Source organism: Lonchura striata, unplaced genomic scaffold, assembly GCF_046129695.1.
Source record: "Lonchura striata isolate bLonStr1 unplaced genomic scaffold, bLonStr1.mat Scaffold_91, whole genome shotgun sequence".
Lineage (NCBI taxonomy): Eukaryota > Metazoa > Chordata > Aves > Passeriformes > Estrildidae > Lonchura > Lonchura striata.
In genome coordinates, this window is record NW_027461190.1 from 683114 (window position 1) to 701151 (window position 18038).

The window sequence follows — 18038 nt, forward strand, 5'->3', positions numbered from 1 at the left end:
CTCTCTGCTTCTGCCCCTGCAACACGGGGGCTCTGGGCTTTCCTTCCTATGGAAAAGAACCATCTAACAATGCAGAAATGGCCAAAACTGGGGTTCCACCTCCCAAATTCCCTACATGCAAGGGTTGCTTTCAGACAAAAAAATACCCGAACAGAGAGGTCTGGCTGCCCTTGGCCTCTGATGGTCATCTTTCATCTGCCCCTGAAACACCGGTGTTCCGTCCTTGTCTTCCTATGGAAAAGAACTGTCCTTCACCTCCAGGCAACCAGGTCTGAAACTGGCATTCCACCTCTAAAATTCCCTATATCCAAGGGCAAAATCTGCCAGCACCATCTGATCTGGCTGCCCTTGGCCTCTGGTGGCTGTGGCTCATCTGCCCCTGCAACGCTGGGGCTGGGTTGTTCCCTTCCTGTGGAGACCATGGTGGCACGGTGAGGACCTGGTGGAACCATGGAGTGCATTGTGAAACTTTGGGGCCACGGTAACACCGTGGGGCTCCATGGAACCCAGAGACCACCATGACTCTGTGGGGCCTTGTGGAACCGTGGAGACCATTCCGACCCTTCAGGGCCTGGTGTCACCAAGGGGGATTGTGACACCTCAGGGCCTCCTGGAAACAAGGGACCATTGGGACACTGTGGGGCTCCATGGAATGAGGGGAACGGGGAACAGGTCTGGCAGGCTTGGCCTCCCAGGGACCACCTGACAGGTCTGGCTGATCATGGAATGTCAAGGGCTGCTTCTAATCTGCCCATGAACCACTGGGGCTCTGTGCTTTCCTTGCTATGGAAAAGAACTGTCCCTCTTTTCAGACACCCATGGACAAAATTGGTATTTCCCCTAAAAAATTTCCTGTATGCAAGGGTATCTGCCAGAAAAAAACCTTCCAGCTCTGGCTGGCCTTGGCCTCTGATGGTCGCATCTCAGTTGCCTCAGAAGCACTGGGGCTCGGTGCCTTCCTTCCTGCAGAAGAGAACTGACCCTCTTGTCCAGGGGCCATGGCAGGAACCGGAATGTGGCCGCCAAAATTCCATCTATCCTAGGATTGCTCCCAGACAAAAGCTGCCAGGACAGACAGTTCTGCCTGGCCTTGGCCTCTGGTGATATGAGCAGAAGGTTTTCCTTTGCAAACACCTTGGAGAGGGCCCAGAGATCTCCCGAGCTGGGTTTTGCAGGCCTCAGGAACATAACCCATGTATGGAGGCTGATGTGCCTGGGCTCAATTGTGAAGAGACTGAGGACAGATCAGGAGTGGCCTGGCAGGGCTTGAAAGGTGGATTCCGAAATGGTGGAGCTTTTCTCCATAGTGGGAATCAGGCAGGGAGAGAAATTATTCCACAAATGCAGCTGGGGAAATCCAGACTGGACACAGGAGGAGAAAGGAATTTCCCTCCCAGGGCAGGGCTGTGGTGCAACACGTCCCCAGCAGGAGCCTGGAGCAGCCCAAGGCTTTGTGTGGCCAGGCAGGGGCAGCAGGAGGCAGAGCTGCCAGCAAAGGAAGGGCCAGCGAGGTGGGGCAGCCGGGGGTGACGACAGCCTGCAGGGACAGAGGCGCAGGGCAGGGACACCGTGGGACAGCCTGGGCTGCAGAGGGCTCAGGGATGTGCAGCAGCTGCAAGGCCCTGACAGAGCCAACCTGTGCAGCCCTTTGGCCATGGCTGCTGGCCCTGGGCCTGAGGCCACGAGGGGACAAGTGACCCTTGCAGCCCTGGGGCCTCAGTGCCTCCTTGTCCCTGCTCAGCAGCCTGGCAGGGGCCGCCCCATGGTCCTGCCCTTGGCTCTGCACATCCCCACATGCCAGTGCCCATCCCGGGAAGAGCCCTGAGCAATGAGGGAGGGACAGGATCTGCCTTGCCAGGGGCTGGGGCTCAGGCCTGTGCCCTTTGCATTCCTGAAACACATCCAGGTTTGCTCAGCACCAGAGACACCTTCCCCTTGCTTGTCCCCAGCTGTCATCAGTGCCTCCAGTGTTGTGCTCTGACTGGAACCTGGGGACACTTTCTCAGTCCTGTCCCTCAGTGGGACCCACGTGTGAGAACCCCCGGTTTGGTTTGGGGTCTCATGTGGTGGTAAAGCTTCTCCTCCAACCCGTGTTCCCAAAGAAAAACTCCGCAGCCTCTTCTTGGTCGGTCTCAAGACGATTTATTGCTAGTTATCTAACAGATTAGGTTCTCGGGCTGCGGCCCTTTGGTCAGCGGCCCAGGCAGAGAGGCACACACTCCTGACACCCTGACTGTCTGGTGTCTTCTTCTTCTCTCTCTCCGCTCAGGGCTGCTGCTATCTTTTATAAGATATATTACATATAACATGTTTACAATTATTCCCCAATACCTATTACCTACGTTACCAAGTGTTTTTCTATTCTAAACCAATCTGTGAGTGCCAACATCACCAAGAACATGGAGGTAAGGAAGAAGAAAGAAGAAGGATGGGTTCAGCCCACTTTCCTCCATCTTAGAACTTCTGACCCCCCATATACAAAGTAAAAACCCCCCTGTACATGCACTAAAACACCCCTGCACACTACCAAAAAATTTTTCCCTCTACTTTGTGACTGCATTTACTATACTATCTAGCATTTTGTGACTGCTTGTTCCACCTTCAAAGTTGGTAATTCATTCCATGGTTCAAACTCGAAATCACACCTATATCCAGCTGCCTGCCGGATCCAGACTGCGTCTGACCACGGCCTGGAACCTCTAAAAATGTCTGAGAGACATTTTGAGTTCCCACATCTCCCCTCCCTGTTTGAACCAAAAACACCTGCTTTGCCACTTTGTTCAAGGCCCTTCGAATACACATGAAAATGCATGGCATGACAAGCAGAAGAACTACAAGCCCTATAAGAATGTAAGATATTATTTTCAAAATTTCTTTCCACACTGGTGAGAGATCGAAAAGGTTAAAGAAATCATCCCACCAGGACCCTGTTACTTTTTTCAACTTGGTGATACTACTTTCTATTTGTTTTATATTTTCATGAATGGATTTTGAATGATCGGACAAATTCATGCAGCACATCCCCTCAAATTCTTCACATCTGTGCCCATGTGACAGCAGCAAATAATCAATTGCTGCCCGGTTTTGAAGCACTGCCTGTCTTGCACTGCTGATGTCTGTTAACATGTCACTCAGTGCAGACGAAATGGCACGACTGTGTTTGCTCAACCAGCAAGCTATGTGGTCCAATTGTGTCAAGGCCACCCCCGATGATGTTTGGGGCGAGAAAATTGCAACTGCAATTCTCTGAGCCTTGTCCCAGGTATAAACATCATCATCACAATTCGGACTATATTGATCAAGGGATCTTTTTTCCCCTGCGTGTCTGTTCCTTTAAAGTTTTCAAATCAGGCGTTATCAATGAGAGCTCCCCAATGCTGCATGGACTGCCCTTGATTTTTGCAGGGATAGCAGGCCAAACTCTGTCCCCGCAAATCAAAAACACTCCCTTTGGTAAAGTGACTGGGTGTTGAAGGGATGCTTTGCTTGTCACCTTGGTGTAATTGCACCAGGATGATGCATTTTTATAAAAAGACTGATTCGAAGTGACATCTATTGTGTGATTATCTGTCTTTGCCACTCCCACTGGATTAAATTTGATACAGTATTTCATTTTTGTTGACCCAAAAATGTCTAACTCTGGGGGTTCCAGGTGAGCCACAGGAAGGTATTGTGTCCAAACATGCCACCCTTCCACAGGATCCGAAAAGGTTTTCAAAACCTTTGGAGGGATATTTTTTGGAATTGGCCGCTCCTTCACTGGCACACCTACCAAACATGTTGAAAATGGTTTCCCTGGCTTTGAATGAGTCAGACAAATACTGTCCAGACCCGCTGCCTTTGCCAAAGTTTCCCACACATTTTCCCTCAGTTGTTTCATGGGAAAGTCTGTCTCATTGTCCAAAGCAACAGACAAGAGAATGAGACACATGAACACTGCCTGTCTAAACTCCATGTCCGTGTCCCCAACCTCTGTGAAAAACCCCTCAATGCAGCAATGTTCAAATGACACTTAATTTCCCTGAAAAAACCCCAAGTCTCTGAATAATCAATCGTTGTCCGACGAGACGTCTGCAGCGTCCTTGTCTGCCTCCGTCTGCGTGCTCTCTTCTTTGCTTCTCGGGTCCGCGTCCACCTGCGTCTGCACCCGAAAAGGTTTCACGTGCCTCGCCGACACCCACTTCGGTCCTCGCTCTGTGGAAACACAAGCGAAACCCTTGCCCCAAGTTATTAATGTAAATGGACCTTCAATTTGTCCTGATTCTGGATTTCTGATCAAAACCAAAGGATTTTCCCTTTACTTTGCTTGTGCACTGTTTGTAAAATGCCTGACAATTGGTGGTGTGGGCTCTGAGAAAGAACCATTTAAAAAATTCAATACATACAGAGCTTTGTTCAGCTGCATATAAGGTGTTGTGCCTGCCTCTCCCCTTTTCTGTTTATCCAAAAGGGATTTCAGGGTGTGATGTGTTCTTTCAATGATTGCTTGACCTGAGGGAGAATAAGGAATACCAAAAATGTGCTTCACTCCCCATTTTTTCAGAAATTTGTCAAGCACCTTGCCTGTATAAGTTGGACCATTATCTGTTTTTATTTCTTGTGGCATCCCGAGTGATGCAAATGCTTGTAAAAAGTGTCTGCAGGCATGTTCTGCGGTTTCCCCTGTATGTAATGATGCGAAAATCGCCCCTGAAAATGTGTCAGCTGAGACATGGATATTTTTGAGCCTCCCAAAAGATGGGTATTTTGTGACATCAGCTTGCCAGAGCTGAAGACTCTGCAATCCCCTTGGATTGACAGCTCCTGTAGACGCAGGAGGCTGCACAAGCTGACAGTCTGGACAAGCATTGATGATCTCCCTCGCCTGACTTTTGGAGAGGCAAAAGCATTCCATCAATGCCTGTGCATTCTGATGGAAAAATGCATGGCTCAATTTTGCCTGCTCAAAAATATCCGGCAATGTCTGAGATATGGTCATTGTAAGTCTGTCTGCTTGAGCATTTCCCTCTGCTAAGAACCCTGGGAGTGATGAGTGTGCCCTGATATGTGTAACAAAATATTCATGTTCTATATTTTCCAGAATTGTCCTCATGCATGACAAATATGAATATAAAATTTCATTGTCAGTGTGTTTCAAAAGTGATCCCTCTAACCGTTTGACCACATTTGCAACATATGCTGAATCTGTGACCAGATTGAGAGGTTCCTGAAACAATTGAAAAACCCTGGCCACTGCTGCCAATTCCACAATTTGTGGTGAACCCTGTACCATTTTTATGTCTGATTTCCACTCCCCTGTTTTTGAATTTTGCCATGTAACTACTGATTTGTGAGTTTTTCCCGAACCATCAGTGAATACTGTCACCCCATCCACTGGTTCCTGGCTTATTTTTGGCTTTTTCCTGAAACTTACTTTCGCATTCAGCATCCTGTGAGCTGGAAAATGAACTGTACAAATTCCCGGATAACCTAACAAAGCAATTGCAAAATCCTGTGATTTCTGCATCGCCCATTCAAAATACACTTTTTTCAAAGGAACATGAATAACTGAGAAATCTCTGCCTGACATTGTCAGCAACCTGGTTCTCGCCTTAATAATAATCTGTGCTACCATTTCTAGATCTGTGAGAATTGTTTTTGAGGGCCTGTAAGCTAAGAAAACCCATTCTATCAACAAAAGAGGGTCCATTTGAGACAAATCCCATTGAAAAATCAACCCATATAACTGTGCTGTTTCCCCCAACACTGCTAAATGAAAAGGCAATGATTCTACAAAGTGATGTGCTTGTCTCTGCTGAATCATGTCTGTGATCTTTTCAAGGTCTCTTTTTGCTTCAGGCGTCAGAGTTCTGGGAGATTTGATGTTATTGTCCCCTCTCAAAAGGTCGAGCAATGACGAGATGTCATCATTGGTGATTCCCAGGATCGGTCTCATCCAGTTATCTCCCCCAAAAGCTGTTGCAAGTCCTGGAGATTGGTGACCTTTGTGTTGACTTTCAGTTTCTGTGGCCTTATTGTTTGTTTTGTGATCTTCCATCCCAGGTATTTCCAAGGTGCAATTTCCTGTATTTTTGGTGTACTAATTTCCAGTCCTGATTTTTGCACCTGCACAATCACACAGTCATGAACCTCTTGCTCTTCCTGTTTTGTTGGTGCTGCAATGAGAAAATCATCCATATAATGGATAATTTTTGGTTTTAGATGTTTTTCTCGTGCTGGATGCAAAGCTTGGGCCACGTACCATTGGCAAATGCTTGGAGAATTTTTGAGTCCCTGAGGAAGAACCGTCCGGTGGTATCTCTGCAGAGGTTCTTCTCTGTTGATGCTTGGGACAGAAAATGCAAAGCGTGAAGCATCATCTGGATGAAGTGGAATGCTGAAAAAACAGTCCTTGAGATCAATGATCACAAGCGACCAGTCCCTTGGGATCATCGAGAGAGATGGAAGCCCAAGCTGCAGTGGCCCCATGTCCTGATGACCTCGTTGATTTTCCTGAGTTCATAAAGCAGTCTCCAAGACCCTGAAGTTTTCTTGTGAATGACAAACACTGGGGAATTCCATGGGCTGTCTGTTGGTTTGATGTGTCCCTTCTGCAGCTGTTCCTGGACCAACTTTTTCAATGCACTCAATTTTTTCCACTCCAGGCGCCACTGATCCACCCAAACAGGATCATTTGTTTTCCAGGTCAGTTTCAAAGTGCCACAGTGACCCCTGTTAAAAATCCAATTCTAATTTCAGTCCCCATTGTGCCAAAAGGTCCCTTCCCCATACTGTGATGGGCTTTTGCACGATGAAAGGACAGATAACTGCTGTCTTTTTTCCTGGGCCTGTGACAACAATTGCGTTCTCACTCTGCATGCACAGGGAACTCCCCCCTATGCCTGTGAGAGAACCCAAAGGTGCAACCAAGTCCCATTCCCGAGGCCAAAAAATGTATGAAATAACTGTAACATCCGCTCCTGTGTCAAGCATCCCTGTAATAGCAATTGTCTTCTTGTTACAAGACAACTGACAAGTAACAATGGGCCGATCCCGGCTCAAATGTTTCACCCAAGATGCATGCACCTCTGCTTGATCACCAGGAAAAGAGTCCCGTTTGTTGAACACCGGCATGGCTTGCCTTTCTGGATGAGATGGCAAAGCCATGGCTCGAGCAATCGGTGTGTTTTGTGGAATTGTCAGAGGTGGTCGCAAGGCTTTTGCCGTGACCATCAACTCCTCATTACGGTTTGCTGAAATCAAAGATGGATAAACAACAAGTCCAAGGATACTGCTCCTGTCCCTGGCCATTATTAAAAAGTCCTGCCTTTTCCAAGAAGTCCCTGTGACACCTGTAGGTATCACTGCATGGCTATTGTCCAAAAGACACGTCAACTTGGAGGTTGCCAAGATGCATTGGAATCTGGGTGGTACCAAGTCTGGGTCGCTGGGGATTTTGGAGATTGCTCTGCTGAGGGGTTCTGTTTGTTGCTCCCCAAGGATTGTTCCTGCTGGTTCTGTGTCACTGCCAGGATTTGTGTCTGAGAGCGCTAGCGTTGATTCGCGCTTTTTCCCGTTTCCCGGAATAGGAAGAAGTTTCCCATCCATATCTGTCTGTGAGTGACACTCACTTGTGAGATGTTTCCCTCTCCTGCATCGAGGGCAAAGGTCTGGTGGTTTGTTGGGCTTTGCAAGTTGTGGGCAGTTCCTTTTAATATGTCCTTGTGCCCCACACCCAAAGCACTGTCTCTCTGCATTGGAGTTGCCCTTTGTATAATTTGCAAGAGCTTCCCTAACACGTTTTTCAATTTGATCCCCCAAGTGTTCCTCCATGATGGAAGCAACATGTTGTGGTGTCCCCACCTTGCTGCAAGCCTTGATCATGTCTGCCAAGGTGGCCTGGTGCGCACCATTCTGATGATCCATCTGCACTCCGGATTGGCATTGGAGAACACGAGGCTTTTGACCAGGTGTGGTTTTGCTCCCTCCTCGGTCACCTGCCGCTCCACCGCCTGAGAAAGACGATCCACAAATGAAGAAAACGGCTCCAAAGGACCCTGTTTGATCTCGGTGCAGATGTTGTCCTGGACCCCCGCTGGAGCAATCTGAAGAATTGCCCTCCATGCTGCCTCTTTGATGTCGCTGAGCACGTGACGCGGGAGCCTCACCGCCTGTTGAGTTGGATCGTCCTCAGGAGGATCACCAGCAAGCTGCACCATGGTGAGATTCGCATTCGGCCCGCCCTGGTATCTGGCTCTCAGCTCCTCCAGGGATCTCCTCCACACCTTCTGCCACACAAGAGCTTGGGTGTCTGTAAGAACTGATGTTGCAAGATATTTAGGATCGTATGGTGTTAAATCATACATGCCAAAAATGCTTTTTAACATCTGCTTGAAATATGGTGATGACAACCCATTGTCCCTAATGGCCTTAGCTAAATCTTTGATTGCTCCACGGTCCAGGCGTTCCCATCTCGGGTTTTGGCCCTGAGCGTCATAGCTCACTGGCATTATTATGTTTCCCGAGCCCTGCAATAAACCTTTCTCTTTCTCCAACTCTGCTCGAATGTCCTGCCAGTCCACTTTTGCGCTCTGCAAAGCTGTAAATTCAGTGGGTACTTGCCTGTAGAGTGGAGTCATCTGTTGTGGCTGCAGCTCTGGTGCAGCAGCACTCACCGATACCAACGGCGTCTGCAGCATCTGCGAAGATGAAGGCTGGAAGTCTCTGGAGAAAAGTGAAGCATCTGCTGTGGAGGAGAATACACGACTGCCCTGCATTACTTGGAAAATTTTTGGAAGATGAACCAACAGTTCTGGCTGTGACTCCAAGGCTGTGCTTCAATATCGTAAAAGAAATTCAACAACCCCCTTTGATATTAAAATTGACTCTCCCTGCCCCGAAAGTTTGGCAGACCTTGATTTTGGAATTGTCCAAGCTGGAACACCCTCCGAAGCGGTGATGCGTATCGTTTCCTCCCGTTGCTGCGCCTCAGCAGAAATGTCCTGAGTCCCGCACTGTTCCGGTGTCAGTGGAGGTTCCTGCTGCCGTGCAGATGTGACCTTTTTCACCCTGGAGTTTTTCTTATAAGAAACTGGAAAAAAGTCCTGCAATGTCACAGTCTCACCACTGGGTGGCGCAGTGCCTCGACAAGTTCTGTGCCGCCTGGTGCAATGTTGTGGTTCCGCCGCTAGATGGCGCTGCCGCCTGACCAGCTGAGGTCAGAACCGCACTCTGCTCTTCAATCTGCACTTCGATAAACATTTGAGCATCTCTTCTGTCAACTGATTTACATTTGCAAATCCCGCACTAATTCCTGATAAACCTTTGAGCATTTCTCCTAATAACTGATTCACGTTTGCGATCCCTGTAGTCGGTGAAACTGACTCTCGTTGCAATAACTGTTCTAATTTGGCCATGTCTGAAGCTGACAGGGATTGGCCGTGGACTTGGGCTGTCTGTTGCCATTGGGAACGATGATGGAACCGCGCCCTGAGGAATGTTTACATCCTGGCCACGCCCCATCCCTGCCTGCGCCATCATGGGGGTGTGGATGCCCCTGCTCCGACCCTGGCTATGCTTTGGCCTCGCTCCGCCCCACACCGCCTCTGAATCAGAGCCACTGCCATCCCCCCCAAGGCTGACGTATCCACCCTCCTGTTCCCATTCCAGCCTCGATGTCTCCGTCTCACTTTGCCCGTCTCCTGGCTCCATGCCAGCACCCACAGCCTGCGCGCGCCGGCTCCGCCCCCTGTGTGCCCGTCCCGCGCATTCGAAATGTGAGAAATCCCCTTCACCCGTGGCTGTCGGGTTTTGCTCGACCTTCACACACGTGCCCGCCGCCTGAGCTGCAGCGAGGAACGCCTCCCGCTGTCCCTCTGCCGCTTCCTCAGCAGCCCTGGCTGCCGCGGTCAGGGAGCCAAGTTCCCGCACCTCTTGGGCGGCCGCTTCTGCGGCCTCACGGATTCTCGACATTGAACGTGTCCCCGGGCGCTCCGAGCGTACCACCGCCGCACTCACACTCCCCGCTTTCGCCCCGATCCGTCCCGCCCCCGCCGCTCTCCCCGGCCTCGCTTTCTGCGCGGGCTGTTTTGAACTCCCAGCCTGTGCAGATGTGGAGGCGCTTTCCTCTCCCTCCTCCCCCTGCTCTGCACTCACGTTCGCATCCTCTCCCACTGGGGCTGCGGCTGCTGCCGCCCCTCCGTGGGTTTGGACTCGGGCAATGCCTTCCCCCCACTGAGGGTCGCGGCTGTGCCTGGCTCGCTTGCCTCCGTCTGGGGAATTTCTGCGTCGGAGGAGCTTAGGGACTCTTGGGAAACTGAGGAACAGTGAGAGCCCGGGGACACGGGACGCGATGGGGTATCATCTCCCTGATTTTCCACAGGAAGCAATCCTGCCTGTCCTGTGCCTGTGTTGAGAGGGGCTGTCCCAAGCTGCTGGCCGGACTGTCCCCCGTTCTGTTTGTCACCAGGAGCCGTAGCTGCCTGGCTTGAGCTGCCACGTTGTGAGAGTGACTCTAAAACTGTTCTTGCTGAAGATAAAAGTTTTGCGGCAAGCTTATTATTTCTTATAGCCTGATAATATAATTGCTTATTAATTTCCTGCCAAAAATTTGGCTCAAACGATAAATCTGGATCTGAGTGTGGGAAGTTACACCTCACCCACAATAATAAATCTTTCACCTCTTTTTGTGCAATCTCCACCGGATGGGCAGAGATGATGCCCTGGAAGGCAGATACAATTTCTTTTTCCTCTTGGGAGAATTCCCTTCCCATGTTCTTAATTTTGACCGTTCTCACCAAAAGCTGAGTCGGCCCGAGGTCAGTCCGGAGATGGCACTGATCACCGTCCAGCAGTTCACAGGTGAGAGATGCCAGGCGCGCTTCTGGGTCGTCTCCTCCCTGAAAGTCCCCGAGACGAGTTGTTTCAGTGAAGGTCAGGTTCTAATCTTGAGCTGTCTGCTCCCTCTCTTCTTGGAATTTGCTGCGAGTGTGTGTGCTCTGCTCTTCTCTTTTTTTTCTTCTCCGCTGATGCAGGTTGGAGGTTGTTTGATGTTTCTTTTCAGTCTTCTTGCTGATGCCTGCAAAGGGACGCCAGATGTGAGAACCCCGGGTTTGGTTTGGGGTCTCGTGTGGTGGTAAAGCTTCTCCTCCAACCCGTGCGTCCAAAGAAAAACTCCGCAGCCTCTTGTTATTTGGTCTCAAGAGGATTTATTGCTAGTTATCTAACAGATTATGTTCTTGGGCTGCGGCCCTTTGATCAGCGGCCTGGGTAGAGACGCACACACTCCTGACACCCTGACTGTCCAGTGTCTTCTCTCTACCAGCCCAGGGCTGCTGCTATCTTTTATGAGATATATTATGTATTACATGTTTACAGTTATTCCCCGATACCTACTACATATATTACCAAGTGCTTTTCTACTCTAAACCAACCTGTGAGTGCCAACATCACCAAGAACATGGAGGCAAGGAAGAAGAAGGAGGAAGAATGGGATCAGCCCACTTTCATCCATCTTAGAACTTCTGACCCCCATGTACAATAGAAAACCCCGCCCCTGTACATGTGCTAAAACCCCTCTGTACAATACTAACGAAAATTTCCCCTCTACTTTGTAACTACTTTTACTATTCTATCTAACCTTTTGTGACTGCTTGTTCCACCTTCAAATTTGGTAATTCATTCCATGGTTCAAACACAAAATCACAGCTGTTTCCAGCTGTCTGCCAGGGTCAAAAATGCTTCTGACCAAGGCCTGGAACCTCTAAAAATATCTGAGGGACATTTTGAGTTCCCACAACCTGGGAGCCTTTGGCAGTCCCTGCCCTCAGTGGGGCCGTGTGATGCTCCAGGTCACTTTGAGTTTTGATCCTGACTCCTTGAGCAGCTTCTTCAGCCTTCTCTCAGTGCCTGAGGGTCCTGGACTCCGTCCCAAAACCACAGTGGGGATCATCAAAATACAGAAAGCCCTCACGGGTGCTTTGTCTTTATTCAATTGTCTGCAAGCCTCCAGGGCTTGTGCAGCTGACTGGAGTCAGTCTGGAGTTCTGTTAAGGAGGAAGATTTCCACGTGCACCTCATGACCTTTTATTCTTCAATCAAATGAGTGGGGTTTTTTATTTCCCAGTTTGGAGAAGAGCGGATAGAAGCATTCCCCAGGTGATCCTGACACTGAACTTCTCCAGAGGAGGTCTGGGCATGTAGAAGAATGAGCCCCCTGAGGGCTGACCCTGTTTGGACAAGCTGCTCCTCACCCCCAGCCTCACCATGTCTGACATCGCCCACCTGGCACTGACATCCCTGTGCCCTGCAGCGGAACCTTATCCCTGAGCTCTGCAGCTCCATGTCCCAGCCCATTGCACCGTGTCCCACCTGCTCTCCTCAGGGCTCTGCCTGCACACAGGCCCAGGAGAAGTTTTCCTGTTGGGAAAGAAAGAATGGAAAAGCCTGAGCAGGTTTCCTGAACAACAAACCCCACTCAGGAGCCACCTGCTCAGTACAGGCTGCCTGGAGTGGTGTCACCTTTCTACAAGGGACAGTGTGACCAGAAATGATCACTGGAAGCAAAATTCTCTGAGTCTCCCAGCTGAATTCTCTGTCCTGGCCCATTCCCTAGATCCATGTTGCAGATGGAAGCTGCTGGTGCCATCCTCACCTTTAACCTCTCTTTGGAATGCAAACAGATGTTCCCAGCTGTGTTAAGCAGGATTTGCTCAATGTTTCTATAAATCTTTTGTGTTCCTCATGGAACGAAGGGGCCATTTTGGCACTGAGTGGGTGACGTGGAAGCAAGGAGTCAATTGTGACCCTGGGGTCCCATGGAACCAAAGGGCCATGGTGACACAGCAGGGCCACGTGGATCCAGTGGTCCATTGTGACACTGTGGATCCAAGGAGACCATGGAGACACCCCCAGAACCTCATGGAACCAAGGAGTCATAGTGGCCCAGCAGGGCTGCATGGAGCCAATGGTCCATGGTGACACTGCCCATCCAAGGAGCCCAGTTGGACACTGTGGAAGCTCATGGAGCGAGGTGGTCATTGTGACACTGAAGAACTTCATGACACCAAATATCCATGGGGACACAGCAGGGCATCATGGAACCCAGGAACTACTGTTGGCAGTGTGGAAACTCCTGGAACCAGGGGCTGTTGCGGCACTGCAGAACCAACACAGCTGCTGCACCTTGTCCCCTGCCCTGCACAGCTCCTTGGGAGGCACGGCAGGAGCAGAACCCTGGGAACCTTGGGAATGCCCCTCTGGGATCCATGGCACACACTCCTTGGGCATGGAATTACTGTTCCCAGCCAGGAAAAGATGTTCCTGCTCTTGAAGGCAAAGCTCTTATGGAAGAGTCAAAAGCCAAGTGGAGCAAGATCCTACAGTGACATTCACTGCCAGCCTTCCTAACTTCACCCATGGTGGTTGGAGTTCATGGATTGGGAATGAAATCAGGGCAGGGTCTTTGGTGGGAGCTGCCCTGGGTCAAAGGGGACACTGAGAGAGAAACAGAGCAGGCAAAGGAAGGCAGGAGAGAAAGGAGGACACAAATACAATCAACTGAGAAGGTGTCATTCTGAAAAGCAAAACAGAACTGACTGAAAATTAATGGGACAGGAAGCAATAATTTTGAATGTTTTATTTACTTTCAAAATATATCCCATACACCCAGCTACACACAATCATGATCCTACGCCCTTTACATTTGGATCCCACTTCTTCCAATTTCCCTCCTACCCCATCTCACCCTGGAGGTTGTGGAATTGGGTATTTTGTCATGGGTTATAGTTTTTTGAGGCAGAAACAAGCCATTTTGATGTGGTATTGAGCTCTTTTGGGGTAAGATTGAGGTGTTTTCAGTGAGGCTGAGTCATTTTGAGGTGACAGATCAATCCATCTTGTCTTCAGGAGTGCAAAGCTGTGGAGAACACAGCCTGAAATCCCCCAAGAACCCACAAATCCTTCAGAATATGTCCCCAGACTATAAATTTAATCTCAAATACCTGTTAAAGGGTTGGACTTTGGGAATATCTGAATAATTACTTTATTTTCAGTCCTATTTCAGGTGTTTTAATTGATAAAGACATATCTGAAGAACGTTAAGGCCAAACCAAAAAGATGACCAGTCAGGTGTCTTCCCAACATGGATCACAGCGAATGTGGGTCACCAGGCCTGTGCACAGCATGGGTCTTCCCATGGGGGATAAGGCTGGAGCAGTGTACAAAGATCTTCATGCAGTTGGGGGACTCACCGGGCTTCCCTTACTAGTGCCTCCGTTGGTGTTTGGTCAAGTGAGAGCTCTGGGTGAAGCTCTTCCCACACCGGGGACACTCGTAGGGCCTCTCCCTTGTGTGGATGCGCCGGTGCTTGACAAGGGAGGAGTTGTACTTGAAGCCCTTCCCGCAGTCGGGGCAGCGAAAGGGCCTCTCATCCATGTGAATCCGCTGATGGCAGAGGAGATTAGAGCTGGTCTTAAACTTTTTCTGACACTCAGGACACTCATAGGGCCTCTCCCCAGTGTGGATCATTTGGTGGATGATGAGGTTGGACCTCTGGCTGAAGCCCTTCCCACATTGCTCACACTTGTATGGCCTTTGCCCAGTGTGGATGATCTGGTGGCGGATCAAGTTGGATCTTGTGCTGTAGCTCATCCCACATTCCCTGCACTCATAGGGCCTCTCTCCCTGGTGTGGATGCACCCGTGGGTGACGAGGGTGGAGTTGCGCTTGAATCCCTTCCCACAGTCCGGGCAGCAGAAGGGCCTCTCATCCGTGTGAAGCCGCTGGTGCAGGAGGAGAGTGGAGCTGGTGTGAAACCTCTTCTGACACTCAGGACACTCGTAGGGCCTCTCCCCAGTGTGGATGCGTTGGTGGGTGACAAGGGCAGAGCTGCAGCTGAAGCCCTTCCCACACTCCCCACACTCGTAGGCCCATTCCCCAGTGTGGATCATCCGGTGGTGGATCAGGTTGTTTCTCCTCCTGAAGCTCTTCCCACACTCCAAGCACTTGTAGGGCTTCTCCCCATCATGATGCTGCTCAGGCACCACCAGCTCCGAGCTCTGGCTGAATCTCTGCCCACCTTCCCGGCACAGAGTGGGACTTTCCTCCTCAGAACACCCTGGGCTGGCATTGCAGCCCCTCCTCCTGTGGCATCTCTGGGGCTTTTCCTCACTGTTGTATTCCTGCACCATGGAGCTGCTCAAAATGGCCTCTTCCAAGAGGTTCTGCTGCGGAGATTTATCCTCCCTGGTCTTTATCTTCTTCTCCTTGTCTGGGGGAGGAAGGACAAGGAGAGAATGGGATTTGCCTCCGTGCCAGACGGAATGGCAAGGAGATCTCCCACAGTGCGTCCCCAGCAGGAGGGCAACGGCAGTGGGGCTGTCCTGCAGCTGGGAGCCAGGCTGAGCTGGGAGATGGAGCAGGAGAGAGGGGGAAAGGGGCACTGACTTCCTCCTCACCTGCCTCGGTGTCCCAGGGCATCTTCCTTTTCCTTGCAACCTTCTCCTCCATCTGGCGAATGTTTGGGTATGGGAAATCCTGTTTTGGGAGGTAAACAAGGGATGAGCACAGTGAGTTTGTTACTGGTTGGAAGGCAAACCAGGGGGACAGTCTAAGCCAGAAGGACAATTGAATAAGATAATTAAGATCAAGGCAATGATGCAGAAACACTGGTTTAAACTCACAGAGTCAGGATATAACCTGATACCCCGCTGGTCAGGGTGGTGGTAGCAGGCTGATGAAATGGTGGCTGCAGTCCAGCTGGAGTGATGAACATGATTCTGTCAAAGTAGCGATCCTGTAGAAGGGTCTGGTCTTCCTCTGAAGGTCCAGTGGTGCTTATGGAGCTCTTGTCCTCTGGGAATCCAATAGGCAAGGTGATCGTGGTGTGGCAAGGGTGAGATTATATCCAGGCAGGAATGCTTGGTTCCTCCCCCTGGGCGGAGCATCCCACAATGGGATGTTGTAATTTTATCAGTGCTGCAGTGACACTCAATGGCCCATTAACAGAAGATGGCCCCTGGAGGGTGTTATCAGGGCTGAGCCATGGAAGAGATAAAGAACACTGCCCCACCTGTTGATAACAGTTTATGGAGATGGGGACTGAAAACACTTTTGGTTACATCTGACACTGTAACCTGAAACAGTGAGGCAATCCCTGCTCGGGGTGGGGGGTGAACACCACCCCCCTTACCCAAACTGGCTCAGGTGTAAAACCCCCACCCTGGGAAGGCCACGCACACAGGGGACAATGTCACACTTGCCCTGCACCAGGGGAGATCTCTGTCCCTGTCACTCCCTTGCTTTCTCCCCTTTTCTCTTCCTTTCCATCTCTCTCTACCTCACATTTACTGGTCAGTAAAATTCACTTTGGATTTGGTGTTGTTAGCACCTTATTTGGGGCAGGGGCATCTCTCTAACAATTTTATTAACCAAACTGCAATATTACTTTGCACAGTGAGTTCAGGGCACTGTTGGCTGACCCCAAGTGTCTTTGACAACAGCATGGTTCCCTCCTCTGCAGAGGTTCTGCTTCTTTCCGAAGGAACTCTTGGAAACTTTGATGCAGCTTCCTCTGAGCAACTTTTGGGAGAACTTATGAGGAAAGTGGAAGCTGTGGGTGGCCAGGGTAAAGAAAATATTTTGTTTTCCTGCTTTGAAAAGTCTGTTAAAATCACTGGAGGAAAGGGAACAAATGATACCAGCGAGACTGACAAGGATCATTCACCCCAAGGTGAGAAACACAAGGCTACTAAAGTCCTACAAGAAGCCCAGCTCAAGTTATTCCGAAATAACTCCTGAATTCAAAAGATTGGGGGGAGAATCATTATTTTCTTCATCCCTGTCACCTTTGTGACAGCCACACAGACTGTTCCCTTCCTTTTAATAATCTGTATTGGGACAAATTTCAATGTTTTGTTTTTTGGAACCTGCCAGCATCTGAGCTGGAGCTGTGCTGGAACTGATGAAATTTGGAATTACCACAGAATTGCTTCTGTTGTTGGTCTATTAATATTTGGGATTTGTTTGTGTTTCCATCAGAAGTGACTTGTGGGAAGAGCAAAACTTCCTCAAGGCATTTTATAGAGGGTTAAATTTGATTTCTGCTGAATTTGTTTTGTCCAGTGCTCAGGGGATGCTCAAGGGGTCTTGGGTTTTGGTTTGGCTCTAATTTTCTTCTGATTTGTCTTTATCATTTAAAAACACCTGAAAAATTACTAAAAAGAGTATTGACCAGAGATGTCAAAAGTCCCACCATTTAAGAGGTATTTGAGGTGGAATTTACAGTTTGGTAACATATTCTGGAGGATTTGTGGGTTCTTGGGGGTTATCTGGGAGTATTCTCCATATTTTTGCGCTCTAAAAGCCAAGGTGGATTTGTCTGTCACACGAAAATGACTCAATCCCACCTCAAAATGGCTGGTTCCCACCTCACTCCCATGCCAAAATTACTCAATTCCTCAGCCTCCAGGATGAGATGGGGTTGGAAGGTGATTGGGAGAAGTGAGATCCAAATTTGAGGGTGTGGGATCAGGATTGTGTGGGGACGGGTGGGTGTCATTTATTTTGATAATAAATAAAACTTTCAGGATTACTGATTTCTGTCCCATTCATTTTCTGTCAGTTCTGGTTTGCTTTTCAGAGTGCTGCCTTCTCAGCTGATTGTGTTTGTGTCCTCCTGTCCCTGACTGAAAAGCAAGATGTGTTCTATTTGCCATCTGTATGGCAGTTGTCCTGTGTTAAGTGGGCAGTTTTTCCTTATCTCTTCCACAGTTAATCCTCCCTCAGGGGAGACATCTGCTGATAATGGGCTATTGAATGTCACTGCATGACTGATAAGAACTGTAACACCCCATTGTGAGATGTTCCGCCCAGAGGGAGGAGCCAAGCATTCCTACCTGCATCTAGTCTTGAGATTCTGGCCCACCAACACAGCTTTTTCTGGGCTGGATTTCTCAGAGGAACAGCTGCCTCTTCCTCTTCAGAAGAAGACACCCATTCCTACAGGATCACTTCTCCAACAGAACCACACCTGACACTCCTGGAGGACTGCACCCACAGTT

The 18038-nt window shown here is 49.6% G+C and overlaps 1 protein-coding gene across 1 annotated transcript in view; it reads right to left on the bottom strand.

The window, feature by feature from the left end:
- The window catches only part of LOC144248803 (uncharacterized), a 538816-nt gene extending 523330 nt beyond the window's left edge, over nucleotides 1-15486 (bottom strand). The window contains 2 exon segments of the mRNA XM_077790790.1: nucleotides 14528-14661; nucleotides 15475-15486. Of these exon segments, the coding sequence (XP_077646916.1) occupies nucleotides 14528-14661; nucleotides 15475-15486 (146 nt within the window).
- Nucleotides 15487-18038: the final 2552 nt, after the last annotated feature.